Here is a 27735-nt window from a genome sequence, read left to right as displayed (position 1 = left end):
GAGAGAGAGAGAAAGACAGAGAGAGAAGGGGCGTGAGCGGGCGGGACGGGTCCGGCCCCGCCTGTCCCACGCGTGTCACGGCGTGCCCGGTGTCACTCACCTCCGCCGGGGCGTCCCCGTCCGCCACCGTCACCTGCAACACAGACGGCGCGTCAGCGGGGCGGGACCGCGGGCGGCACCTCCCGCTCGCCGCCCCCCGCCCGCCCCTTCCCGCGCCGCTCCCGGACCGCGCGTCCCGCCGAGCCCCCCCGGCCCTTCCCGGCGCCTCCGGCCCCCTCCGCGGCCCGCGGGGCCGCCCCGCACCGCGGGGAATGCGCCGGGCATCGTCACCGCCCGCGGCGCCGGAGCCCGCGGAGCGGAGCGGCCGCGTCCTTCCCGCCCGGCCCCGTCCCCGCGAGGCCGCCGCCGCCCCCCGGCTGCCGCTCCCCGCTCGCCCTCACCTTCCTCTTCGGCATCTCGAGGCTCCCGGAGCTGCGGCTGCTCCCGCCCGGCGGCTGCTGCGAGCGCTGCGGCGGCTGCCTGCGAGCCACAGCCCGGCTGCGCAGGGAAACCGCCTCCCCCCCTCCCCATCCCAGCAGCGCCAGCGGCGCCGCAACAGGATCCAGCCGGATTGGAGCGGGGGGAGCGGCGGGATGGGACGGGATGGGCGGGCCGGGGCAGCGCTCCGCCCCTGCCCGGGAGCGCGCACGGGGAACCCATTGGATACCGGCGGTCACGGGGCCGCGCATGTCCCCGAGTCCCCTCGCTGCCGCCACCGCTCCTCCCGACCCCTGTCCCGATCCCGCTCCCGGTGCCGATCTTAACCCCCCATCCCGGTCGCGGTCGCGGTCCCGGAGCGCCGTCAGTGCCGCTGTCGGCGGGGCCCGGCCATGGCGGAGGGCGGTGCGTGGCTGCTGGTGCTCAGCGCCGTGTTCCTCTGCAACGCGCTCAAGATCCTCCTGCCCTCCTGCTCCTCCGTCGTGAGTGATGTCCCGCCGGGGGTGGGGGGCACCGGGCCCTGGGCCGGCTGGGGGGGCCGAGGCCGCTGGGCAGGGCGTCATGGGGGTCCCCCCAGCTATGGGGTGAATGGGGTGGGAGCGGTGCCCATTCGGGGGAGGCTCGCGGTGCCCCTAAAGCACTCCCGGTTCTGTCGGGCAGGGTCTGGTCCTGCTCCGAGCCCTGGGAGAGGAAAAGCCGGTGCTGGAAGTGCTGGAGCACAGCACCGTGGCCGGGTGGTTCCCGCAGCCTTGTTAGGCCGGGCTTTGAATTGAAGTTCCGAGTTACCAGTGTCCTAAATGATGCTCCTGAGCCTCCAGCCCTGAGGACGCGTCGTGGGATCACAGACTGGTTTGGGTTAGGAGGGACCTTAAAGATCGTCAGTTCCAACCCCCCCTTCCACTATCCCAGGTTGCTCCAAGCCCCATCCAACCTGGCCTTGGACACTTCCAGGGATGGGGCAGCCGCAATTTCTCAGTTTTCAGGGAATATAAAAGGCAGCTTTGTTCAGTCTTCCGTGTTTTCAACAGATGGACATTCCCACTGTTGAGAAGGGAGATCAGTGGATACGGAGATTGAGGAGTTGAGGCATTGTGGGAGTAAACCTTGAGTCGCTGTCACTAACCAGGATACCAAAGCATTCCTGTGGAAGTGTGGATAGTGGAATTAAGAGCAAATAAACTCTATGACTGCCAGATAAACTCACATGTGAACACACACACTGAAATCCCCGTCGTTCTGCTTGTTCACATCAGTAACTTCACTGTCACAGAGATCAGTGTACCCTGATAACGGACAAAAATCCTTTAAAACTTGGATTACTCCCAGCAGTTTGGGAAGGTGAACTCGGTGTTCTTGGAGATGACTGATGAAACAGCCATAGAAGGAGTGGCTGAGGTCACTTGGTTTGTTCAGCTGGAGCAGAGGACACTGAGGGCAGAGCTCATCGGGCTCTGCAGCTCCTCACAAGGGGCACTGGAGGGGCAGCTCTGATTCCTGCTCGCTGGGAGCAGGGACAGGACCCAGGGAAGGGCTGGAGCTGGGACAGGGCAGGCTCAGGGTGGATCTTAGGGAAAGGTTTTTCCCCCAGAGGGTGGTGGGCACTGACCAGGCTCCCCAGGGCAGTGGGCACGGCCCCAAGGCTGCCAGAGCTCCAGGAGGGTTTGGACAACGCTCTGAGGGACAGGGGGGAGTGTTGGGGTGTCCTGGGCAGGGTCAGGGGTTGGGCTGGATGATCCTCGTGGGTCCCTCCCAACTCAGGATAATTCCATGAGTCCATGAAAATCTCTGCTCAGCTTTCTGCTGTGTTTTGTGACTGAAAGTGTCCTTAATGTCCTCACTGGCTGCAGTCCTGGGAATGGCATCTGTGGGGAACAAATTACGCTTGACTTGGGAAAGCTGGGAAGATTCCCTAAGAAACAGCAAGTGAAACATTTTGTATCCTTTCTGTCTTCATTTCAATGGCAAAAAGAGTTCATGAGTCAACAAGCAGGTGGTGCCTCATTAAAAGAAATTAGGAAAGTAAAAGAAAGGGAGAGAGGGCCTTTTTTATGGGAGGCTTTTGAGATCCTACTTTATACGCGTTAAAGGCAATAAATGGAATTCCGGGTCAATAACTGGTACTGTTTCTTTACTTCTTAGATATCCAGGTTGTTGCAAAAGGACGCAGAGCAGGAGTCCCAAATGCGAGCTGAAATTCAGACCATGAAACAAGAACTCGCAACCATCAGTATGATGGACGAGTTTGCCAGATACGCCCGGCTGGAAAGGAAGATCAACAAAATGACTGACAAGCTCAAAACTCATGGTAGGGTGCAATGTCTGCTCCTTTGCCTAGTTTCTGAAAAACATTTTGTCAAGAGTATTTTAAATTTTAAGTATATTTCTCCTTCAGATTTTTCCTCTTCGTCTTATCTTTTTTCTTTCATCTTTTTCTTTCTTTCTTTCTTATTCTTTTTCTTTCTTTTTTCTTTCTTATTCTCTTTCTTTCTTTCTTTCTTTCTTTCTTTCTTTCTTTCTTTCTTTCTTTCTTTCCTTTCTTTCCTTTCTTTCTTTCTTTCTTCTTGTTTCTTTCTTTCTTTCCTTCTTATTTTCCTTCTTTTCTTTTTTTCCTTTCTTTCTTTCCTCCCGTCCTTCTCGGTGATTGTATCCACTGAACCATGTCCTGAGTAAGTCAAGGAAGAAACTAAGGTGTGAGGTAAACTTAGAAGTTTCTTGCAGAAGGGTATTTTTAATATAGCATTGGATCATTTTGAAAAAAGATTTTTCAGCAGTGCAATGTCCTGACTTGAATGAGATATTAATAAATTGCTAATTTTATGTAAGGATAATTCAATATTCTAAATAATCACAGAGTAATTTTTTTTTTCTTAACAGTGAAAGCACGAACTGCCCAATTGGCCAAAATAAAGTGGGTTATAAATATTGTATTCTACATCTTACAGGTAAGTAAATATTTTGTTATGAATACAAATTAAACCTAAACTTCAATAGTGTTACAATTCTCTCCTGCATTTGTTGGCTGGTGAGTGGCCACATGGGTGCCCAGCCCAGCAAGGACCTGGAGCTGCTGGAGAGAGTCCAGAGCAGGCACCAAGAGGATCCCAGGGCTGGAGCAGCTCTGCTGGGAGGAAAGGCTGGGAGAACTGGGATTGTTCAGCCTGGAGAAGAGAAGCTTTGGGGTGACCTGATTGTGGCCTTGCAGGGCCTGAAGGAGCTCCAAGAAAGATGGAGAGAGACTATTTCCAAGGGGTTGGAGTGACAGGATAAGGGGAAATGGCTTCAGACTGACAGAGGGCAGGGTTAGATGGGATATTGGGAGGAAATTGTTCCCTGTGAGGGTGGGTAGGCCCTGGCCCAGGTTGCCCAGAGAAGCTGTGGCTGCCCCTGGATCCCTGGAAGTGTCCAAGGCCAGGTTGGACAGGGCTTGGAACAACCTGGTCTAGTGGAAGGTGTCCCTGCCCACGGCAGGGGGTGGCACTGGATGATCTTTAAGGTTCCTTCCAACCCAAACCATTCCATTATTATGATTCCAATGACACAGTGCATGCCAAGTGGAAAGAGTTTCTTAAAATGGAAATGGGAGATGCTGCTGATAAAGTCTGGGAGTTGAGGATGGAAGGAGTTTTGTGTTTCTGGTTTTGGGGTGACAGGGTAGGAGTTTGTCTTGGCTCTTTAATCACTGGGGTTTTTTTCGTTAATTTTACGTGTTGCACCGGATCCAGGAAAGTTCTGCTCCATGCAAATGTATTTTATTTGTGTTTCTGAAAACAAAATATGCCCTTGCTGAGGATGCAAATCTCCACTTGCAGCTGCCACACGTTTCCCCACGGTGCCTCATCAGGTTGTCTCTGTAGTTGTGACTTGATGCCAAAGAATTGGCTGCTAATAAGGATGACAGTGCTCACCCTGAAGATTCCCGAGCTGGATTTCTAGCAGGCAAAAATTAAGGCTAGAAAGAGTCATCAGTTTACCAAGTGCTCTGATTGTGTTTGTCTCTGCTGGACTGGAACCAGGGTCTTGAAAAAAAATCAGCATTTTCCATGTTCTACAGCTACCTCTGAGTGCTGTGTATGAATTTAAGCTCGTGCAGAGTTTAAAAATATCTTGAACTTGCTAAAGAACGAGATAAAATAACAAAGAAACGATTCCCATTAATTAGAATTTATTATTTACTGTTTCAAAGTGGCGTCAGGAATGTACTTTGATGTGTGTTATTCCCCAGGCTAATAAAACTTTCCCTTCCAGGCTGCCTTGATGATCTCCCTGATTTGGAAGTACTACTCTGAGCCAGTTACTGTGCTTCCAAGCAAATGGTTGGCTCCTCTGGAGAGGCTGGTGGCCTTCCCTACAGGGGTGGCAGGTAAGGAAAAGGACATTCCCAAGCTCCCGTGGATTAACAGCACTGCTTCTGCACCCCCTTTATTCTGACTCCCTTTATTCTGTTCCCTGTGTGTTCAGATCTTATTTGTCAAAACTGGGAACTGAAATGGGCTTTTTGTCATTTTTGTTCGTTTCCAAACAGCAGCTTTCTCTCTTTATCTGTATCGAAGATTTAAATTAGAATTATTTTTATATCAAGGAGTCCACTGAAATAGTAGAATTGGGTTTAAAAATGGGTAAATACTTCGTAGGTGTGGATGTCCTACCTGCTTTTCATATAAATTGGTGAGGTTTCACAGTAGTAACTCCAGAGTGGTTGTTCCCTGTGAGGGTGGGGAGGCCCTGGCACAGGTTGCCCGGAGAAGCTGTGGCTGCTGGAAGTGTCCTGGAAGTGTCCCTGGAAGTGTCCAAGGCCAGGTTGGAGGGGGCTTGGAGCAACCTGGTCTAGTGGAAGGTGTCCCTGCCCATGGCAGGGGGTGGCACTGGATCTTTAAGGTCCTTTCCAACCCAAACCATTCCATGATTCTGTGATTTAGTTTTGCTCTCTGTTGGCGTTTTGTCTTGTGTGTTCCCACCACGCTTCTATTGCATTTTTACCCCCTAAAATCCTTTTCTTCTGGCCAGTTTAACAAACGAATGATCAGAACAGTGGCAGAGGTTTGTTATCCCTGTCCTGAGGGATGAGGGACAGGCAGGATGGCAGGACAGGGTAGGGGGCGAATCTTCATATTTTGCTCATAAATCCTGCCTGCCTTTGGAGGAATTCTGATACATGTTTGTGGAATTGTGTGTTTGTATCCATGATTTATATCCAGCATGTTTACTAGACAAGAGGAGTCTACTTCAGGGGGAGGGAATAGTCCTTGGAAGGCTTTTATTAAATAGCATTGGAAAGCAATTAAAAAGGTTTATGTTGTGTCCACTTTCAAATCTTCTGTCCTGGTTTATAGAGTAAAGAGATCACTGTTGAATTCTAGGTCACAAACACAAAAATGTCTAAAATCACCCAAAAGGTACTTTCTCCACGTGTTTGCTGTGAATAACCATCTCCTTTTAAGAAGGCTGAATCAAATTTCAGAGGATATTTGCTTTTTACCTCTCTCAAACCCTGAATTTAGGTTCAGACAAAGCATCCTGTGACTTGCCAGGCCTTCAACTCCAGCACTTCAGATGTTTTTCCCTCAGGTCCACAGCAAATGTTTTCAGCTTTTTTTTACCTTTAGTTTTAACATATCACACTTTGGCTCATTTTTGTGTGTTTGGTGCTCTTTTCCCGAGGGTTTTTTTGGAGTTCTCTGCCATCTCCTGGAGAGACCCACTTGGATATAAAGAGATGTTTTGTTCCTGTTCACCTCATAACTTCTAAGTTCCATTTTCCAAGCCTTCAAGGTTGGTTTTAGATGCCTGTGTTCCTCAGGGTTATTAATGCAATGACTTAAACCGTGGTTTATGTCTCTTCCAGGTGGTGTTGGAATTACCTGCTGGCTCGTGGTTTGCAATAAAGTTGTAGCTATCATGCTGCACCCCTTCAGCTGAAGGAATTCCAGTGATCCATGGAACCCTCAACTGCATTTTCACCATTTTCACTCTTTTAAATTAATTTAAAAAAAAAAAAAAAGGGACTGTTGTCTTTCATGAGACTGAGACAATCCTTGTTATTCCAGTTGGATATCAGTCAGTATTCCCTTTGATTTCTCTTTACAGAGGTTTTCTTTTTTGGGTGGTTCAGTTTTGAAAGAACAGCATTCCTGGTTATAGATCCTCATTTTGGGTCTGTTCATGGCAAAAACATAATATTTTGGCATGGCCTGTGGTTACCAACATCTAAAAGGGTTGAATTTGGGTTTTTAAATTGGGAATGGGCTGGCATTAGGAATTAATTTGGGATCTGTGCTGTTTCTTTGCTGTATAATAATGGTGGTTTCACCCCCACGTGTTTGGTAGGTGCTAAAGGGCAGAGGGAGGTGATTTGGTTGGCTCAGGGTAAAACAGAGTTTCCTTGGTATTTTTTACCCTAGAATTGGAATATTCCTGGGCTGTCCTAAAAAATGACCTATTGATAGATAAGTTCAATCAATTTTTATCTCTTAAGAGACTCCCTTAGCCAAGCACAGGATGGCTGGATACTTTTTCCTCCCTGACTTTTAAAATTCATTGAGTTTTTTCCTGGTTTTATTGATAATTGACCTTTCCTTGCTTTTTTCTGCTTCCCAAACTGAGGATCACTGAAACCATTTCCTTCCATGTTTCACTGAAACTGTTCCCTTCCATGCTTTGGGAGGAAAGGTCTGGCCAACCTTCTCAATCTCATAAAGAGAGAGCAGAAAGTGCTGTTCCTGCAGATGTTTTAGCATCCCACTTTGGAATTCCCACAGTGGAATGCATCTCTTCTGTTATTCCAGCTCCTTCTGGGGCCAGGAACCCTCCAAAATTAGCACTGCCTTTAGAAATCAGATCAAAAGGTCATGTTATGTTGTGTGTATATATGGATGAAATGTTTGGGGTTTTTTTAATGTTAATTTAAAAATTAGGGGTTTATACTCAGAGTTACTTTGGGCCAACATGAAAACAGATACATTAAGTATCAAGGATAAAAAATGTTGTGGTTGAATGTTATGTCTTATTATGGTTTTATTAAGGAAATAAAGCTTTTCAAGCCCTCTCAGGTTTCCTGATCCCTTTTTTAATGTTTAGTGCAGTTTTCCTAAAAAAAAAAAGAACCAACCAACCAAAAACCAAAACAAAACAAATAAAAACCAACTCAAAAAACCCCCCCAAAAAAAAAGTGACAAAACAAACCCAAACCCACCAAAATCCAAACCAAAACAACTCCCTGTGTTCTTGAATAAGGAAATACTTTTGGAGTCAACAGGACTAATTTATTTTTACAAACATTTGAACTTTGAAAGTAGGTTCAGCTCTGAATATCTTTGTCAACTTTAAAAGCTTTTGCAGTGTGATTTTAGGAGGTTTTCAAACTGCTGCTGCCTTTTAAAACTTAACAGAATACACCCAATTTTTCCTAATTTCACGTCGTTTTAGCAAGTGTTTTGTGAATTACTATGAGGAACAAACCATAATCCTCCTCCCCTGGCTTACATAACCTTAAACACAGGATTTTTAAAGGCTTTTTGGGGGCTGGCCATGCCTGACTTCTCCTAAACAATAGTTTACTCTTGCACATTCATCTTTGGATGTCAGCTGGGGAAGTTACCAGGCAAACTGCTTTGATAAGTTGGAACAGTGGGAAAGAACGAGGCTTTAGAGGTTTCTAATGCTCTTGAAAACAATGGAATAGCAAATTATTTTCGTTACATGCGAGTTCTGGAAGCTGTTTGGGGAGGGAAGAAAATAAAGAAGTATTTTCTTTGGTTGCATTGTTGGGGCTAACCCAAGATGAACCTTACGAAAGCGGGTTTGTCGTGTCGTGCTGAGCTCCCAGATTCCAACTGCTTGAGGATGCAAAAACCTGCAAGTTACCAAACAAGGACTAACTTGGACATCTGATAGCAGGTAAAAACGTTAAGGGACTCTCAGTGTGATGCATTTGCAACACGCAGACCAAGAACAGGAGAACGTTCTGCGACAATATTTTGAGTGTCGTGTCGGAAAACTCGTGGAAAGAAACTGCCAGTGCTTGTAAGATTTAATACACATTTAATGAAGGTAAAACGTTTGGCTTTAACAATTTTAACAGTTTAACATTTTAGAAGTTGGAATTTTCTGAAGATAAGTTGCTGTAACTTGTCTGACTGTCAGAAATGCTTTGTGTGTTCTCGGGTGTTAGTTCATGTTGGGCGCTTCCCGTGACAAACTCGCCGTGGAGGTTTGGAATTTGGCCTGTGTCTCATCCTGCATCCTTGCATTTTGTTCCTCTCGTGTTGGAACTCGAAGGGTTGTCTCTCTGAGCGGCTCCTGCTCCAAAGAGTTCTTTCATAAGCTGTTTTTTCCTCTCAGCGAACGCCACGTGAGCAAGTCCTTCCGCTCCGGCGGCTCCATCCTCCTGCCTGGGCTTGGTGTCTTTACCAAAGGATGGCTCGTAGAGCCCAAAGGAATTTTTCCCTCTGGATTCAGCTGTTTCAGTGCAGCCCTGCCCTGCCTGTCCCTGGCTCCCTGCTTTGGGGTTTCTACCAGACGTGTGAAGCCCCTGATGCAAATTCTCAATGGCTTCTGAGAATGTGTATTTTTTTTTCGGCCTGACGGGTGTTTTGTTTGGAATTGCACCTTCCTTCCCTTCCTTCCCACTGTTAATTTGCTGTTCTTCTGGCTTTTCTCCCTTTTCAAATTCTTCCTCTGCATCTCCCTCTTGATTGTTGTCTTTTACACCAACACTTTGAGGACCTTGTTCAGTTTTCATGAGGTTTTTCAACTCCTGTTTGAGCAATTCTGTCTCTTTTTCCTTTTCTTTCATAAATCCTGAAAAAGTGATCCTTCCATCAGTAGCCTGCCCTCCCTTAAATACTCTAAAATTAAATATTTTGGGGTTTAGGAATATAAAAGAGTGAGGAAACATTAGAGAGCAAGTTTCACATCCCTATTTCAGTGCTTCAGTTGTTACTGATGGTACTTCAGTCTTGGGGGTTATGACAATGCTCTTCATAATAAATACAACAGGATGGGGCAAGATTTAAACAACATCATTGTGCCATTGAACGCAGGTTAATGTCTTTATTTTTACCTTTTTCACAATGTTTAATTTTATTAAGTGAATTTAGCTGCAAATATCATCAGTAGTTCCTAAATATAGGGCCAGAAAAGTCATGTACAGTGCAACAGAGAAACGATGTGAGATCTGAACTCTAATTGTCATTTTCTTGCTGTTGAGTGGAACTTAGATATATGTAGGATTTTCCTTCCCTTCATTCATAACAGGGTTGCTTGTGGAGCAAAATATACAGCAACTCTCACCTGTAAGTGAGGTGACTCCACTTTTTAGTAGGAAAAGGAATACAGCGAATATATTTATCCTGTAATAGTTCCTGTGCTTTGGAGAGACTCACAGGATACCTCCAGAATGAGGCAGAGTCTTAAAGGAGAAATATGAAGCTGCAGCAACTAAAAAAAGCTGAGTAAGGCTTCAGGAGGAAAGTCTGATACCAGCAGTGAGAGAAACTCAGATTTTTCAGGTTTTCAGACAGAGATTCACAGGGAGCATCAGGAGACCTGTGTTTTCTGCCAGTTTTAAAAGGAAATTTCAAAGGCAAATGGCTTAGGTTACCTGATGGGGTCTGGAAAGGCAGAGTACAAAGCACAGGAATTAACACAGCCCAGATTTCAGGCTTTATGAAGTGACCTCGACCTGTTTCACCTCTGTAAACGTGTGGCCTTCATGTGTCCTGCCCTTTGGGAAGTGTTTACCATGCTGGCATTCAGATCTTGGCTCTTCCTACGAGCCTTGCCTTAATGGAAATCACATGGATATTTCTAGAAAGAAAAACTTGGATAGAGGAACAAATGCACCGGCTTCTTTTTTTCCTCTGTTCTGTAGAATTACTTCAAAATAAAGGTGTTTGTAATGAGTCCCTTGCAAATAACTTTTACATGAGTTTGCCTAAAATCTATTTACAGTCATCACTGTAATGAGGAGAAACTCCCAGCCCCTGAAGTCCTTTTCCTTTCCCAGCCATAGGAATACACATTCCCACCAGCTGGCATGAAGATTCCCAACAAGAATTCGAGATCAGTGGTCGATTAGTGTGGAATTAACAGCTCTTAGTTATACTTTTACAGATAAAGCACCGAATTTTTACCAACCTGAGCAGGAAGTGCTTTTGGAAGAGCAGCAGGATGGAGATGTTGGCTGCTGCAGAGCTGCTCTGCTCCGTGTGACACCACCTTAATACATCACTTGGAACTCGTTCCTGTCGGTCAGGTGCCAGCTAAATTACCAATACCACTGGTAATTTGAAAAGATCAAGAGAGTTTGTGAGCCAAATTATAGAACATACCTCTGTGTGCTCTGTTAGAAGTTTTTGGCACCGGTGCTTTCTTGGTTGATTGATTTTCTGTTCTCTGAGCATCTGAGTTCACTTCATTTGCTGCAGCTTCTTCATCCTTGTCTTCTGAAGACTTTTTCTCCTGTAATTGGCAATTAGAGGTAAAAATAACAAGGGAATGCTTGTTTAGTGACTTTTAAAAGTGCACTTATTAAAAGATTAGTAATTTCCATTGCTGGTGCGTTCTTATTTTGCATCACAACATATTTTTCTGCACTATAATTACACTCGTGCAAAATCCACCTCCTGGGAAGTTAAGATGATGGATCAGGCTATTCAGGCATGTTACTGAAACTTAGGGAATAACATACAGCTTGGCTGAGAGTTTGAATACGGGATTAGATTTGGATCCAGATCTTTCCTACCTTTATGAGCTGGATTGGGCTTTTTTCTGTGTCCTGGTGCTGTGACAGCAGCAGTGCTCTGAAACTCTCTTTATCTACTTGTACTGCTCTGTTTACACTCAGACCTGGTGAAAAGGACAGTCATTGGCAGTACAGCAGTTTCTGGAATTGTATTGTTGATATAAACAAAAGATATCTCTGATGACTAATAATGCTGGTACGTGGCCTAGGATTTAAACATGTTTTTTTAATGCATGTCTTAATGTCCTTTAATAAATCCTTTGTTCTGCTTGATCTATAAATGCTGAAACTGGAGCACAAAGAGTTACCTGGACTTCTGAGCCTTTTCATCTGTACATCAGTACATCATATATATATATATATATATATAATTTGTATATATTATACATAAACATATAGTTAAAATATACAAAGTTCTGTTCAGATAGAACATGCAAAGACAAATGAATGTGTCTATTCCCTAGAGCCCATATGGGCTTAATTTTTAACAAGGTAAATTTAAGAGGTCTGGTATGAGCCCTCAGCTTTCAGATTCCTAAATCTGGGCCTTTATGGAACCCAGCTCTTCAGAGCAAATGCTTAACACTGTTTGAGATATTGATGGGTTTTGGAAGAGATTTCAAGGGAGAGATTGAATGAGATGCTTAAAGAAACAGCTGGATGGAGATGGGATGGAGAATATTGATCTTTATTCTGCTTTTAGGATAATTTGGACGTGAGTGCAGGAGCTGAGACAGTTGCTAACACAGCAGTAAAAATGGGATTTTACCTACATCTACATTCATCCTTATTCCCAGTTGTGATCTCAGAAATCAAAGCAACGCTCTCCATAAAAACGGTGCCCTCCCAGTGTTTGCACTGAGTGGTGAAAAGGTCGCAGGTGACCAACCCGAGGATCGCCCTGATGGTGCGGAGGGAATCGCCCTTCCCAGCTCCTCCAGCCCTTTTCCCACCAGGAATGAGCGGCGCCTTCTCCAGATCCGGGACTAGAGGGCGCTGCACCCCCAGGTGAGCTGGTGGCACCTGCGCGCTTTGCCCTCGGGAAGAGCTCATGGAATTGGTGGATTCGTCCCATAAACCCATTTTATTTGCGTGCACAAGGAAGCCTCCCCTCAGCGATTTATCAGGAGTGTTAAAAAACGCAGCCCCAGATTTCGTCTTCGGTTTCCTGCTGGCTGAAAACTTTTGGGAACATCAACTAGAAAAAAAAACGACCTGAAGAGGCAGCTCTTTACTGGTCTGTTAAAGGAGAATTCAGCAGTGAAAAGGAAAAAAAGTATTGTCAGGAATTCCAGCTCTAGGTTTCCAAATTAACTGGCGGAGAATGAAACCTTTATTGGCCAAAAATTCCAAAAGATTAGACAGCTCTGCCTGGAACCTTTTAATTACATGTCTCTCTCCAAGTGAGCTCCCTTGTCCTGCTTAAAAAAAAAATTAACTAAAATAATAAATGGTGGTTTAAGCACCAGAATTTAATAGGAATATTGTATCAGGCCATGTGGGAGTAAAATTTTTAAAAAACCATTAGTTATGTGGGAAACTGGAATTCAGAGCCTCATTAAAAAAACATGTCCATCTTGGGATGAGAAGCAGGAATATGTTTTTTCTTAATTTTGCACCTTGAATTCCCAATCTTTTCCCTGTAGTTCACTTGCAGTTAAGGCAGAGCAATGGATTTGCAAAGGTGAGGGAAAGAAATAAGCAGCTGAACGTGATAAAACTTTGTGTTGGCCCCGTAATTTGAGGAATTCTGTGGGAATGTGCCGTATTTCCAGCAGGCTGGTTTGCTGCCATGTAAATTTTAAGTGTTTTTTTGGTATGAAAAGAAAGTTCCAATTTCTCCTTCAGTTCAGGAGCAGGAATTTTAGGGCCGGTATTTTAAAGAGGTGCCTCACCCAGGGAAGTCTGTGTTTAGATCATTAAGTGCCTAATTAAGGGTGTAATTAAGGCAGCATGCACTGGGGTGTCTCAAACGGCACTGGATGTCTGGAATCAGGGAGTGGAGTCCCAAAGGCAGCTGCTCCTGGAATGTTGGATGGACACAATTCCATAAAGTAGATATTTCTCCCCAGTATCTATCTCAGCATCCATGTGAAAATACTGTTTAGTAAAGAGTTCCTTCTTCCTTGATATAACTTAATTTCTATTGTTCTTTTCTATCATTGCACTATTTTATCCTAAATAACATCAATTCTGTGCATGGAATTAATCTCTTTGGAATTAAAAACCAAAGGATGACTGAGGACACACATGGTTTTCTCTCAGATGAGACCATGAGACTGGCCTTTAAACTTCCTTTTTAGCCCACATAAAAGTGCTACACTGGCATTTATTTTGGAATGTACCCCCCAGTTATAAAACAATGTAAGTATCACATAACTTAAACAGAAAAGAAAAATGAATATACACTTACTTTGCTCCTGAGGTCCCAAATCAATCCTGTCCTTCAGGGTTTTGGGCATCCTATTTGCATAGATATTTTTTATGTAAAGCTGCCTGTCCTTTTCCTAAGAAGAAACAAAAACTCTTAAACTTCTAATAGACATTAAGAATTACTTTTTACCAGCTTAGTTTTCCCACGTGGGTAGAAAACCATTGGTGATTTTGCTTTGTTCCAGGCCATGTGGTGACTGTGTCATTTACAGAAACAGGAATCTGCCCATTTTTTTCCAAGCTAAAATTCTCCCTTTTTCAGGCTAAGAACACCTACATGATGTTTTTCATAACACAACATTCAGAATATGAAGGCTTCCCTCACGATTTTTTTCCTTTGTTGTTCTATTTTTTTTTCAGAGTAAGTAACTTTTTGCTTTTATTTCCTTTTTTTTTTTTAATTTAATTATTATTAAATTGATTTATTTAGTGCCCTTGTCCTCGTGTGCTCAGTTGTTTTCCAACCTCTTGCTTTGGTGGTGACATAAACTCCAGAGCACACTTTTAATATTTATTTAGCAAGATTCCTCTTTCCTTGCTGAAATCTTACTTGAACACAGGAGAGTGATTTCAGCACCACTCTCACCACATCAGATTTTAGTGTGAAAAAACAGGAGCTTCATTTACTTTGACAAATTACAGGTTATCCTGAAAGTGTGTCTGAATGGCTGGAACGGCCTGGAATAAGCCAGGAGCTCAAAACTATGAATGTGGAAGAATAAACTCTGTTCTGGCACAGAAATAAGGTTAATTAGAATGTCTGGGCTTCTTTGTGATAAAACAACAGAAGGTTTTGTGGATCTAAATGTACCATTAGAGAACTGGACACACAGAGAAAACTGTGTGGAAAAGAGATGAAACAGAAATATTTCAGAGGAATTTTAAGGTGAAAATTGGATTTTACACTGATTTGCATTTTGGGACAGTTTTATGTTGGTGTTGCTGGGATTATGATTATTCCCATCTCCCAGATCTGCACCTACAGGCAAGGAAAGACCAGGAGGAAATTTCTGCCCCTGATACACAGGGAAGAGGCATAAACAATATCCCTGTGCAAAAAATGGAAATCTCCATCAATCCTCAGGAACTGAGGATTCTGTTCTGCCCTTCACCATGTCTGGAAAAACTTCCCTTAACAACATCTTTCACAGGCACTTAATTCCATTTAGAAAGAGAAAGCTCCCCAGTGGGATCAGCTCTAGGTAGAAACAAACAATTAATTAATTAAAGTGTATTTTGACTGTATTCCAAACACAACTGTTAAAAAGCCACGTGAAAAGAAAGGTTTTCTGGAATATGCACCGTTTTTCTTGATTAAAACTCATCTGGGATCTCATTCCTGGCAGTTTTGGGTTTATTTCTATCTAGTTTTCCTGTAGGTTTGGCTCACAAGCACTACAGAAAGTGTTGAACTGCATGTATTTGCCCCAAAAACATTTGTCTGAAAACCAGGCTGGAATTTAAACAAACCATTGAAACATTTCCATGAGTCTCCTTGTCAAATTTTAATTTTGCAGATTGTGATGTTTGGCTCATTTTGATTCGATTTTTCCCTAAGGGAGCTCATTTAAAGTTAGTACGTGAACAAACTGACCCAGACCTGGCAAAATAGTAACACATTGATGTGGATTTTTATTCAATTAATCTCTGTTTCAATTACTTATTGAATTAATTTGAATCTCTGACAAGTAGACCCCACAATAATTTCATCATTTGATATTTTGACTTTTTTGACCTTAGACCCAAGCAGGAAACAGAAATCCCATTAAAAAAATAACATAAAAGAACAAAAGGAATAAGTAACATTAAAAACACGAATTTTCTTGTAGGAACAGAAACCTGTGTACAATCTTGAATACCTTAATTTTTTGGTGCAGGGAGTTAATTTCCATTTTCAAATTCCGTGTGATTATTCCAGCTTCCAGAGCCTTTCTGCTCTCACTTGCCAGCTGACGATTAAAGGTGTTGTTGTTCAGCTTCAGCTGCCTTTCAAGACTCTTAAAAAAATGATATATTTTACCATATGAACATACTCAGCATGATTGTTGAAAAATTTCAGTTCTTACTACATTTAAAAAAAGTGTGTTAATACAAGAAAAATTAAACTGATTATATTATGTATAGTAGTAGTAATTATATAATAATTATTATATCAGAATAACTGTATTTTATTGTAAACATGACATGAAATTATGATGAAGGATCTGAAAAATTACTTTCAAAATAAGAAAAAAAATAATTTAAAACCTAATTTCACTAAGCAAAAGCAAAGGTTTTGCCATCAATCATAAAAATAAGGCTGCACATTACCTTTCTGGTGGATTAATAAATACAATTATCTTTGAGAAATGTTAAGACATTTCTGCTCACAGAGAGCTATTAACTGTGGCAGAATAAGGAATTTTGGTGCAAATGGCAATTAAGAAATTTATTGAATATTTTATTGAGTATTTTATCATCAGAAACCAGTGCCATGCACTGGAATTATAGTTCTAAACCTGTGGAGTGGACACCCAACCCTGTGTGCTTCTTATAGCTGCTCACTAGGGCTTCTGTAAATTGAAAATTTTCAAAAGAGGGGTTGAATTCTGCTGTTTATATTTTCATTTTCTCTAAGATTTCTTGTCTCTTTATTTATTTAATTTTATGCCTAACAGACCCCGTAGAAATTAGAAATTAATTCCTGAAGGACGATGGAAATGTCTCTCTTCCAGTTTTGCATTAAAAACTGTCCCTGTCTTTGTGTCCAAGGGTCAAACAAAGATGCTAAAATGAGATTAATGACCTTCTCTGAAACTTCCTTACACTTGAGACAACACTGGATTAAACAAATTATTCTGTTTTACAGGATTGTGTCAGAATCCTTAATGTGACAAGAAGCAGCCAAAACTTTTCCATTATTCCTGTCCCAAAACCTCTCCTACCCAATGCTCCCGGTGGGTCCCTTCCCATCAGGACATTCCACGATCCAGTGTCCCACAAATCCAACGATAAGCAGATCTTACCTGTATTTCCTCATCCTTTGCTTCCAGTTTTTCAGTGAGGACCGACAGCCTGCGATGAAGTTCCTCTCTCCCCGCGAGACCTTTGTCTTCTGACAGCACCAGCAAGGCCTGCAAAGCATCTTTAACTCTTAGCAGCTCCGCTTCTACTTTCCTGAGCTCCTTGGAGGTGCTTCTCTCAGATTCCTGAGACATCCTCAGGAGGTCCCTTAAATTCCTCACCTCGACATAATGTCTGGCTGCAAGATCCTCAAAGTAACTCTCCGAGCTTTTGTACCTCCCTATTGCTTTGGACTGTCTCCACTGGAGCTGCCTCAGGGCGTGGTTTTCTAAGCTGGAGGCTTCTATTTTTCTCTGCAAGTCAAAGATTTCGTTCTTCAGCTCTTTGATTTTGTGGAGCCTGGCTGAGGCGATTCTCTGAGCCGCTGCATTTTTATCCTGGGAGGTCACGTTGCTCTGCAGGGTTAAACAGGAGCAATGGTGTGTCTTTGGGGCTGGGAATCTTCTTCCTCCTGTGTCGAGAGCAGAGCAAAGTGGCATTGAAATATGGGAATTATTGGAGGCATCTGAATCACTGGGTGGCTTGTCTGCTCACAGAAATTCTGCTCATCCAACTCCACAACTCTGGTGTATCTGGTAAAATTCCCAAAGACTCCACTGTTCAATGAGAAACCTGGTCTAGTGGAAGGTTCCCTGCTCGTGGCAGGGGGTTGGAATGAGATCATTTTTAAGGTCCCTTTCAACCCAAATTCCACGATTCAAGTATTTCACAGGTAAATCCATTAAATATTTTATATCCCTGTGTACTTCTGTGGCTGCTCTGGGCCACAGCCAACAGGAATAACTTAGTGAAGCGTATTTGTGTTAAAACATTGCTCCAGAATCAATGGAAATAAATTTTCTCCCTGTAAACCGCTCAGTTCACTAATTTAGGCACAATCTGGGGCCTGGTGGACCAAATTCAGCCCATCTAGAAAGATCCCCAAGAGGAAGGAGCTACACCTTGAATAGATGCATGATAGAAAAAAAGAAAACCCACCAAACAATTCTGTGTTTCTATGATTCAAGTATTTCACAGGTAAATCCATTAAATATTTTATATCTCTCTGTATTTCTGTGGCTGCCCTGGGCAATAATGTCCAGGTAATCATGATAATCAGAGTAACCTCCAGGTCTTCAAGGACTCAGAACCCACCATGATCCCAACAGCACGTGCTGAAAAGCCCTGCAGCTGGGATTTCTAACCAGTTTTCCAGAACTTTCAAGCCAGCTTTGAATTAAACTATATTTTTTGAAACATTTTTACGGGCTCATTAGCATAGAACAGGTGCACTTTTGTGCGTGGTTTCTAAACAGAAATTGAAAAATATATATTTATGGGCTACATCCTCGGTGTGTTGTCGCCATTTGCCTTCCCTTATGGCCAGGGTTCTGAGGGAATTACTCTCCTTTTCCTTTCCTGAAGCAGAATTAGAATTTGAAAGTAGTCAAGGCTGTAAATCTGAATGTGTTTCCCTTTTTCAGGCATATATATTCGATTTTACTACAGCTCTCAAGGCAGCATTTTGCTGGAAGTTTATTACGATTTATACATCACCTAATATTTTATGGCAAGGTCAAACCTAAAAAAAAAAACAACACCAAAAGACAGATCTTTTCAAGAGTTTTTGTTGAATCCAATGTTTTCTGTAACACAATTCCACAATTCTGGTAGCAGGAAGGCTACCAGATGACCACAAATGTTGTCATACAAATATTTGCAAAATTACATTATGTTCCTATTTTAGTTTGCCAGAATGGAAGGAGAGGATGGAAAAGGGAAAATACCTTCCTGTAAAAGCTGTCAAAAGTACTATAAAATCTTTATATTTCATTTCAAGTAGTCATGAAGAAGTAAAAATAACCACTGTATCCAAATTATATATATATATATAAAATAATAACCACTTTATCCAAATTTATACATATATAAAATAAATTATCCAATACAGGTAGAGGCCAATAATGATTCTTTTGCTAACTAGATTAAAAAAAATGTTGTTATTCTTTCTGGTTCTGTTATTCTTTCTGGTCTGCTTGTTTCATGCCATTCTGACTTCTAACAGCAGTATTTAACAGATAATAACAGAAATAATTGGTGGTTTTTCTCTCTTTTATTTGATTGATTTGCATCTTGGAGCTTTGGCAGATTGAGATGAAATTTTGAAGCTCAGCAGGAAAAGGGCTGTTGGGTTTACACTCATTTTTTGATGTGGTGTGGTAGGATTTGGGAAAGGATGGGTCTAGATGTGAAAACATGCAGACATGGGACCCTTCACTGTAATATTTACCTAAATTCCATGTACATTTACATATTAGTTCTATATGGTCATTCTGTTGAGGCATAAACTTAATTTTACATGACTAAGTGGCCAAAACCTGGGGGTTTTCTGGTAAAAATTGACACTTTTGTGCATTGTTTTTAATGATTTTCCTGATGAAAGGCTTTTTCAGCCTCATCACGAGACGCAAGGTCAGGAACCAAAATGTGGGAGAGCCATTTTCAAGCCCTCAGATTCAAGCTGAGGAATAAGGATTTCAGAGGTGCTCCCACACCCCAGGTGATTATCCTGCCACTTGGATCGCTGAGTATTGTGGAATAACACAGCAGGGAATCTCTGTCTCTTTTCCAACGGTGTTTGAAACACGAGTTATTAATTTCTTCGCCGAAAAAACTGTTTCCTCTGTTTTCCTAATTATTGAAAATATTGCCAAAGCAAGAGAACAACTGTATTTCTCAAAAAGTGTCTCGTAATACCAGAAAAAACCCACCTTTTTTATCACCTTGGGGGAAGAGACACTGACCTTTTTTCTTTTTTCCCATCCTCTTTTTGCCATATTTCTGTGTTTTCTTCTCTTCAGTTCCTGTTGTTGCTAAAGGTTGGCTGGCCCTGACTGTTCCAGGGTCAATCACTGGCAAAGTCCTTGGGAATGTCAGTGGGAAAATATTCCCTTGGATCTTCTCCGCTGGGTGGCCAAAAATCATGACCCTGCTCCAGCTGCTGCTTCTGGTACTTCTGTGCCTTGGGGGATCTTCAGTTTCCCTGCTTTTTGTGCCACATTCCAACTTCTGTCATGGAAATACGGAGGGAAAAACCACCTGTGTTATGGGAGAACATGGAAATCCCTGTCAGGAATCAGAACATTATTGAGGGGTTTTGAGCTACTGAGTTGTTTACAGGTAACATAAACACCAAAAAGTGTTCAAATATATTAAATGATCCTAAGAAAAACTCAGTTACCTTAAAAAAAAAAACAAAACAAACCAAACCCAGGCACTTCTCTTTAATCCATGAAAATAATTGTGGTCTGTAATTTGTTTCCAAAATGAACTGCAATATGAAATATACTGGTTTTATCTCAGAATTTACTATGACAGCAGCCTGTATTTTTTTTTTTTAGGATTTGCAAGGCATTTCCATTTAAATGGAAATAGATACCATAGTTTGCTTCCTGTCATGGATACATTTTCTCCAGGATTTAATTTAAAGGAGTGTAATTGTATTTATTCTCAACACCTACAAAGTGATTTACAGTATTTAAAGAAAGGAACTGGTCGAGTCTCCAGAAACTGAGTGTTTCTACCCGTGTTTTTATAGTCTTTTTAACTTTCCATTCATGCCACAAAAACATCATTTAGTAATATTTTTGAAGAATTAGGTAGTAAATCAGATCACAACATTAACTTAGGCATTAAAATAGAACAAACCCCACCTTAGCTGCCATGTTAATATTATAGGTAGAAGATATAGAAGCACCTAAAGCTGAACAACAGAGTATCTGAGACTGAAATAAAGCTTTTCTGAAATTTCTGGGATGTTGTTTATTTTATCTATTTTTGTAAAAACAAACAAAAAAAGCTTGTAAATAAAACCTCACAATGTAATCAAAGCCGTGGTTGTGATAAAAATTATTTCCTGGGGTATTGTCAAACCCATTTAATTTTCTTACTATCACATGAAGACTACTCAGATCACAGTTTTATAGATGAAGAATTTTATTCTACAGTTGAATAAGTTGTATATTTGGGGGTCTCTGAAGTGGGCATGGCAAGTATGTAAAAGAAATTTGAGGGGTATTAAAATGATATTTTAGTTCAGATGGATTTTAAAAAGCAGCCTTCACTAAAAAAATACGTGAGAAGATACTTTTGGAACATTTTAACTCCTTTGTTGGCATTTTTGCTTTGTGGTGGCATTTCATTTTAAATTATTAAATTTCTTACAGGAGGGAGGGGAATCATGTAACTCCCCAAGAAAATTAAAAAGTTTAATTCAGGATTTCACAAAGCATTTTAGGTTGAATCAAAACAGTTTCATTACTCTTAATTCCTTTACAAGAACAAGTTTTCCTCATGGAATACTAAGGAATGCCAGGGTCCTGCTAAATGTGAGGCAGTGCAATAATCCCTAAGAGATGAGAAATCATATTTTGAGCATTAGGCAAAGCCCAGCTTGGCACATAGATTTGTATTCGTGTTTAAATTTGATTTGGCTCTGCCAACAATTTCTAGGCAATTTGTCTTCAAATCAAATTAGCTGAAATTGAACTTAAAACTCCTGCTTTAATTTGTTTTGATGAGAAGTGTGGGCTGAACCTCATCATCCAGCTTTGAGAGCAGGTGTTGAAAAGTAAATAAAATGGAAAAGGAGAAGAGAGAAAAACAAAAGGTGAAGGACAAGAAACAGAGAAATGAAATGAAAGATATTGCAATAGAAGAAAAAAGGCAGGAGCTGAAAGGGGAGGCTGGAAGGGATGAACACCAGGAGAATTTATGTTGACAAGATGCAGGAACAAAACTAATTCAGGCCAAATCCATCTGACAGGGATGAAAATGCCATTTCAAGCATCCATAAACAGCAAAACTGCCACAGGAAAGAATTAATTGTTGTCTGTGTGCAAAAAAAGAGTAAGTAAAGGAGGGGGGAGCCCAGGCAGGAGAGCACGGTGTGAATTCCAGCCCCATGGAGCAGTAGCCGAGCCCTGAGCCCCGGGGGAGCTGAGCCAGGTGCCAGGGCCCACCTGATCCATAGGGAAAGGTGTATCCAGGACCTCCTGACCTACCACTGGCTCCTCCAAGGGGCTCCTCCAGCCCAGCAGCCCCAGGAACACAGGGATCCATCCCCAGGTGGGGTCTGACCACCTCAGGGACCTCAGAGCCCTGACAGACACCCCAGTATCCTGGCAGCCCCCTCAGTGCCCCACCTGGAAAGACAATTCCACACCCAGCCCCATGTCCTGGCAGTCCCCTCAGTGTCCCAGTTGGACAGGCAATCCCACACCCATCCTCATGTCCTGCCAGACCCATCAATGTCCTGGCAGTTCCCTCAATGTCCTGGCAGTTCCCTCAGTGTCCCACCTGGAAAGACAATTCCACACCCAGCCCCATGCACCCCCTCAGTGTCCCACCTGGAGAACCAATCCTACACCCAGCCCAATGTCCTGGCAGTTCCCTCAATGTCCCGGCAGTTCCCTCAGTGTCCCACCTGGAGAGCCAATTCCACACCCATCCTCATGTCCTGGCAGTCCCCTCAGTGTCCCACTTGGACAGGCAATTCCACACCCATCCTCATGTCCTGGCAGCCCCCTCAATGTCCTGGCAGTTCCCTCAGTGTCCCACCTGGAAAGCCAGTTCCACACCCAGCCCCATGTCCCGGCAGCTCCCTCAGTATCCCACATGGAGAACCAATCCTACACCCAACCCAATGTCCTGGCAGTTCCCTCAGTGTCCCACCTGGAAAGACAATTCCACACCCAGCCCCATGTGCCCCCTCAGTATCCCACCTGGAGAACCAATCCCACACCCAGTCCCATGTCCTGACAGCCCCCTCAATGTCCTAGAAGCCTCTTCAGTGTCCCACTTGGAGAACCAATCCCACACCCAGCCCCATGCCCTGGCAGGCCCCTCAGTATCCCATCCGGAGAACCAGTCCCATACCCAGTTCCATGCCCTGGTAGCCTCCTCAGTGTCCCACCTGGAGAGCCAATACCACACCCAGTCCCATGTCCTCACAGCCCTCCCAATGTCCTGGCAGCCCTTCAGTATCCCACCCAGAGAACCAATCCCACACCCAATTCCATGCCCTGGCAACCTCCTCAGTGTCCCACCTGGAGAGCCAATCCCACACCCAGCCCCATGTCCTGCCACCCAGCCTGCCACCCCCTTGCTCCACTCTCCCTGTTCCCCTGTCCCCCCCAGGCAGGGGATCCCACCTTGTCCTCTGCCCTCTCAATAAATCTCCTCCATCCCTCCCCACTTTGTGCCATCCCCTCACGGCCTCCCGAACGTCTCCCCCACCGCCATTACCGGCCTCCATCGCCGTTGCCGTGGGAAATGGCGGCAGCACCCCAGGACCGGGTTCTCACCCCTTCCCTCCCTCTTCCCTCACCCTGCACCCAGCAGAGGTGCCTGTGTGTGTATTTCCACCCTCATATTTCCATACCCCACTGGGATATTAATGGGAATTTGGCAACGTGGGGCCCCACTGTGCCGCAGCCACGGAGGTGCCTCACATGTGGGGTTGCGGCCTGTGGACCTCAGAGCTCAGTGGCCAGACCCAACAGGCCGCAAACTCGGGTTTAAACTAAGCATTCCAATGTTGAAAAAGGAGAAAAGCCCTTCAGAACGAAGTGATGTTTTCCTTGGGATGGGAGCTGTGTCCTGAAGCCCTCACCTGCCATTCCCTGTAGCTCCAGGAACGGCTTCTCCACGGGGGAGGTCAGTGATTGTTTCAGGGGTGAAGCGGAGCAGGAATGAGAGTTCATTGGCAATTCTGCCCCAGAATTTGACTGTGGATGTTTGATGGTGCAAATATTTACAGCTTTGAGTATAAATTGAGTATACAACTTCCTTGTGAGGGGAAAAGGAGGGGCAGGCACTGATCTCTTCCCTGTGGCGTCCAGAGACAGGACCTGAGGGAATGGCCTGAAGTTGTGTCAGGGCAGGGTTAGGTTGGATATTAGAAAAATGTTCTTCCCCCAGAGGGTGGTTGGGTGCTGGAACAGCCTCCCCAGGGCAGTGGTCACAGCACCAAGGCTGACAGAGCTCAAGAAATGTTTGGACAATACTCTCAGGCACAGGGTGTGACTCTTGTGGATGGTGCTGTGTGGGGCTAAGAGTTGGACTCGATGACCTTGTGGGTCCCTTCCAACTCAGCATATTTTGTGATTCTGTGAAATTATTAGCATCCTTATCACAAGGCTTATCAATATGCTTTGATGCCAATGACCACAGCATCCTTTGATTGTACTTCTTCAGACCACTAATAACCAAATAATTTGAAAACGTTAAATTCCAAGTGGCCCGTTGTCTCCTAGGCTATACTCACATCCAAAATCTCCTGGGAAACAAGCATGAAAAACAACTTTTGGCTGTAATTTATGTTTTTTCACTTATGTGGGGTTTTTTTGTTGTTGTTGTTTTACAGGAAAATGCTCTGAAAACACCTGCTTTTAATAGGCTTTTTGCTGGACCTCCTGTTGTCTCTCAAAAGTAAAAAGAAATGACAGATGGTGAGCCACACAGCGTAAACTATCCATAGTTTTATTTTTAGTTTTCAGTGAGTGTTTTCAGGATCCCAGTTCCATACATGGAGTACTGCATTTCCAGCCTCACAGAAGGGTTTTCACAGACAAAAAAAATTCCTTTCAATAGCATATTTACTATTTGCTTTATTGCTATTTAGTAGTGCATTTGGTCCTACCTAATCAATCCTAGAAATAAAGTGTTGTATTCCATTGTAAGTGTTTTCAGGACACTGCTATATTCAATCCTAACATGCGAAATGTGTGTAAGCCCCTTTTAAAACCTAGGCCAGTTTCACCTCTGGCATAGAGACAGCTTTACTGAGCTCACATTGCTCACTTACAGCAGAAACAAACTTTGCCCTTAAAATTTGAAAGTAATCTGTTATCATTTAACGTTCTTAAAATACCTCTCATGCTCAGAGACCTCCTTGAGCAAATATGTGCAGGCAGCCAGTGAATTGTGGCCATCTCTGGGGCAGAAGGCGACAACCAGATGGAAAAAGAGCGTCCTGGATAATGAGAGTAGAATGGGGAGGTGGGGGCGTTTCCAAAGTATTCTGAACCTCTTCTTTCACCTTGTGCCCTGGAAATTTTCACTGGTGATGCAAAAAGAGGGAGAAAAGGCAACTGCAGGTTCTGGGTGCATGGAGTCAGCCAAATCACCCCCCTCAGTATCAAGGAGAGAAATCCCTGAGCCTGCAGTGAGGACGATGAGCTGAATTCTTTAAAGCAGAGAGCGTTCATAATCAAGGCTTATTTCAATGTGCTCTCTGCTATAATTACTTCTGCATCTATGCTTCCCTTGCCCTCTCCTTCTTCCTTCCCCTTCTATAATCTAAATTTTCCAGCTACAACTCCAAAGCCTGGTTGTGATCAAGGAAAGGGCACAAGCTCTTTCGTGCAGGCGACAGCGGCGACAGTGCCCATGCAACCTGATGGCTTTGTGATTGCCCCCAGCTCCCTGTCCCTTCTCACTTGTCCCTTCCCCCTCTCCCAAATATTTCTCCAGTCCTGTCTCATTGGTGCACTACTCTCCCTTGCCTTTTTTGGGCTGCCACCCTGTCAATCTAATGCAATAAGGCCGGGGGCAGGTGCAAACCCCTTGCTACGGCTCCTCTTACAGACCAATCCTCGTCCCAAAATACCTGAGAGCCAATGGAGTGGGAAAACCCGGGACCCCGAGGAGAGGGCAAAGCTGCTGGATTGCCTGGGGGAGGGGGCATCCATTTAGGACCCGGGTTAGCCCAGGAGCTGCTGAATTCCTCTTGGGATCGTGGTGACTTGTGGATAGCAGGCTCTGCTGATTCACTTCCATCACTGCAAACATGGTGATCAAAGTATTTGTGGCCACATCTTCGGGGTCTACAGCGGTAGGTGACTCCTTTAACATCCTCTTACTGCTGGGATCAGGGTGGGGAATTAGCCCAGAAGGTGCCAGGGCAGAGCTTGCATTTGAGAAAAAAAACCCCCACTGGAATTCTTAACAGTAATAAACCTTATTTTTATTGTACACTGGCCACCTTATTCTTGAAAGCTGCTCGAGATGTAGAGAGTTCCTGGTAGTGCAGTCTGGCTTGCATGAGAGCTTTTGCCACAGTTATGACATTTACATCTAAATTATCTGTCATTTAATAGATTTACTATGTTTGGAAAAGTATATGAAGTATATATTCACTGAAGAAGGACAAAGTGGATATTGTATTTGCCCAGAAGTGAAGGCAGACTGTCTGTAGTAGAAAATAATGTGTTTGTTTTTAAAAGAGGCTTTAGGACACTTCTCCTGCAAAAGGGGAACTCTGGCTGAGAAAGAGCCTGGAGCTGAATAAAGTTTTGGAGAAAAACTTCTTCCCCACTCCCCTCCCTTTCCCTGGGTTTGGGGAGTTTTTTTGGTTTGTTTGGTAGTTTGTCTTTTGGGTTTTTTTCTGGAGTGTGTGTCTCTTGAAACGTTATACTGATGATTTTTAGCATTGAGATCTACTGCTGTAGCTGTCAGCAGAAAGTATCAGCTGAAGGGAAGGGCATGTGAATAGTGGGGAGGTTGGAAGTCCGTGGGAGGTGGGAACCGGGAAAGGACTGTTTCCTTTTATATCCAGTTCCCAGATGAGCTCAGATTTCAGTTTTCCTCTGGCACTCACTCACTGCCAGTGACGTGGCTAAACAAACTGGCTGGTGCTTGCACAGAGCTGGAACTACATCTCTATCTCCCTGACACCAGCTCCATTTCTTCAAGAAGCTTCCAGAGTGGAAAAGCTCCAAAAAACACCCCCTGTTCATGGGACCATCATCTCTAGAAAATGAACCAGGGGTCATTCACCAAAATTCCAATTGGAATACCGCTGAGGAGGTTTGCAGTTCTCCCACTAAGCCTGGCACTCTAAATTTACTACTGGCATTTAGCATTCCTTCTTTTTATAATGAAATTTAAGGAAAAAAAAAAAACAAACAAGAAAAGAAGAGGAGGTTGGAAACTTCAGGTTTGGTAATTTGGAATAATTCACTTGCTGCTCAAGGAGCTTCATAAGTCGCCACACGCTGTGCATGGACAGTATTTTTGCCCCTGTTCGACCTGTTTTGGTCTCCTTTGGAGACTCCAGGAGAAGAGTATGGAATCTTCCCATGGCAACGTGCCTCTGTATTTCCTCCTTTCTGGTGTGCTGGGGGTGTGTGTAGCCGTAGCAATCTCAGAAGGCAGCATGTGTTCCCATTACTGGTTCAGAATTGCAATGCCAAGTGTTCAGCTGGAGCAGTTTTCCACATTTGCTGATGAACATGGATGGGAGGGATCCTTTCAATGAACCTTTAACGAGTTTTAGTCTACATCAAATAAAATTCACTCATGCAAGGAGTCAGCCTAAAACTCAATGTGTCACTAAAATCCTATTAAAATTAAATTTTGTATCAGCCTTGTACAGCTTTTCCTGAGAAGAATTAATTTAATCCCTAAAGAGTTTAAATTGGAAGTTTAAACTGTCCTAGGAGCACTGGTGATCTCTTCAAAGTGCCTGATCTCCATCAAATGTGTGGTGTTGATTTTGAATTTCAAAAAGGATGGGTCCAGCTTCCTCTGGTGTAAATGAGATCATTGGTAAAGAATGAAAAATGTTTCTATTCTACTTACTACAGGGTCATACTACTCATTGTTACTTGTTTAAATGTTAATAAATGCTTTGTAAAAGTGACTGCAGTGAACCCAGTGACATTGTGGTGCTCTGGATCAGATGCTTGAATGATCTAATTCACTGCAGCTCTAGAGCTAATCTGCATTTTCCCCATCGAGGATTCAGCAATGTATTTGAAATATCTTCAGTTTTATTATCTTTCTCCTCCAAACTTAGCCGATATTGAACTATTCATTACGTGGAGAGCTTATTTATAGCTCTGAAAAGCAGTAAATGCTTGGCTTGGAGCGAGTAGTAAAAAAAAATAAAATAATTTTGTTGCTAGTTACAGAGGTGTTTAGGAATTGGGAATATCCTGCAAGGTTTTAAATCATGGGAGAAAGAGGGTTCAGGTCTT

At 43.5% G+C, this 27735-nt stretch overlaps 4 protein-coding genes across 21 annotated transcripts in view; 2 read left to right on the top strand and 2 right to left on the bottom strand.

Annotated features, from left to right (window-relative positions):
* HMGN1 (high mobility group nucleosome binding domain 1) overlaps nucleotides 1-324 on the bottom strand; it is a 2976-nt gene extending 2652 nt beyond the window's left edge. Inside the window, exon 1 of the mRNA XM_017810869.1 lies at nucleotides 205-324. Within this exon, the coding sequence (XP_017666358.1) occupies nucleotides 205-324 (120 nt within the window). The remainder of the gene's footprint in view (nucleotides 1-204) is intronic.
* A 369-nt stretch (nucleotides 325-693) lies between these two features.
* WRB (tryptophan rich basic protein) lies at nucleotides 694-7518 on the top strand. Its single transcript, XM_017810949.1, has 5 exons — nucleotides 694-959; nucleotides 2617-2782; nucleotides 3352-3419; nucleotides 4723-4837; nucleotides 6320-7518. Exons 1-5 carry the CDS (start codon nucleotides 870-872, stop codon nucleotides 6391-6393), a joined length of 513 nt encoding a protein of 170 aa, XP_017666438.1. The 5' UTR covers nucleotides 694-869; the 3' UTR covers nucleotides 6394-7518.
* Nucleotides 7519-8497: 979 nt separating this feature from the next.
* LCA5L (LCA5L, lebercilin like) lies at nucleotides 8498-23450 on the bottom strand. 15 transcript variants are annotated; one of them, XM_017810936.1, is made up of 9 exons: nucleotides 23000-23081; nucleotides 19465-19792; nucleotides 16876-17165; nucleotides 16657-16764; nucleotides 15511-15648; nucleotides 13632-13725; nucleotides 11219-11322; nucleotides 10806-10935; nucleotides 8498-9273 (listed from the first exon to the last, which is right to left on the bottom strand). In XM_017810936.1, the coding sequence occupies exons 2-9, from the start codon at nucleotides 19676-19678 to the stop codon at nucleotides 8705-8707; spliced, it is 1647 nt and encodes a 548-aa protein (XP_017666425.1). In that variant the 5' UTR covers nucleotides 19679-19792; nucleotides 23000-23081; the 3' UTR covers nucleotides 8498-8704. The 15 variants fall into 15 exon arrangements, with proteins under 15 accessions (XP_017666425.1, XP_017666413.1, XP_017666417.1 ...); XM_017810924.1 differs by lacking the exon at nucleotides 23000-23081 and adding an exon at nucleotides 23367-23450 and having other exon boundaries at nucleotides 16657-17165; XM_017810928.1 differs by lacking the exon at nucleotides 23000-23081 and adding an exon at nucleotides 23367-23413 and having other exon boundaries at nucleotides 16657-17165; nucleotides 19465-19819.
* The window catches only part of SH3BGR (SH3 domain binding glutamate rich protein), a 27865-nt gene continuing 23158 nt past the window's right edge, over nucleotides 23029-27735 (top strand). The window contains exons 1-2 of one of the 4 annotated variants that reach the window (XM_017810946.1): nucleotides 23029-23105; nucleotides 24120-24204. In XM_017810946.1, coding sequence (XP_017666435.1) covers nucleotides 24195-24204 — 10 coding nt within the window. In that variant the 5' untranslated portion in view covers nucleotides 23029-23105; nucleotides 24120-24194. Of the gene's footprint in view, nucleotides 23106-24119; nucleotides 24205-25410; nucleotides 25590-27735 lie in introns of those variants that run through there. The other 3 variants (XM_017810947.1, XM_017810948.1, XM_017810945.1) reach the window with 3 other exon arrangements.

The sequence above is a fragment of the Lepidothrix coronata genome, unplaced genomic scaffold (genome assembly GCF_001604755.1).
Source record: "Lepidothrix coronata isolate B3197 unplaced genomic scaffold, Lepidothrix_coronata-1.0 Scaffold30, whole genome shotgun sequence".
NCBI lineage: Eukaryota > Metazoa > Chordata > Aves > Passeriformes > Pipridae > Lepidothrix > Lepidothrix coronata.
Note: the sequence above shows the minus strand (reverse complement) of the source record. Positions and strands in the feature narration are given on the sequence as shown.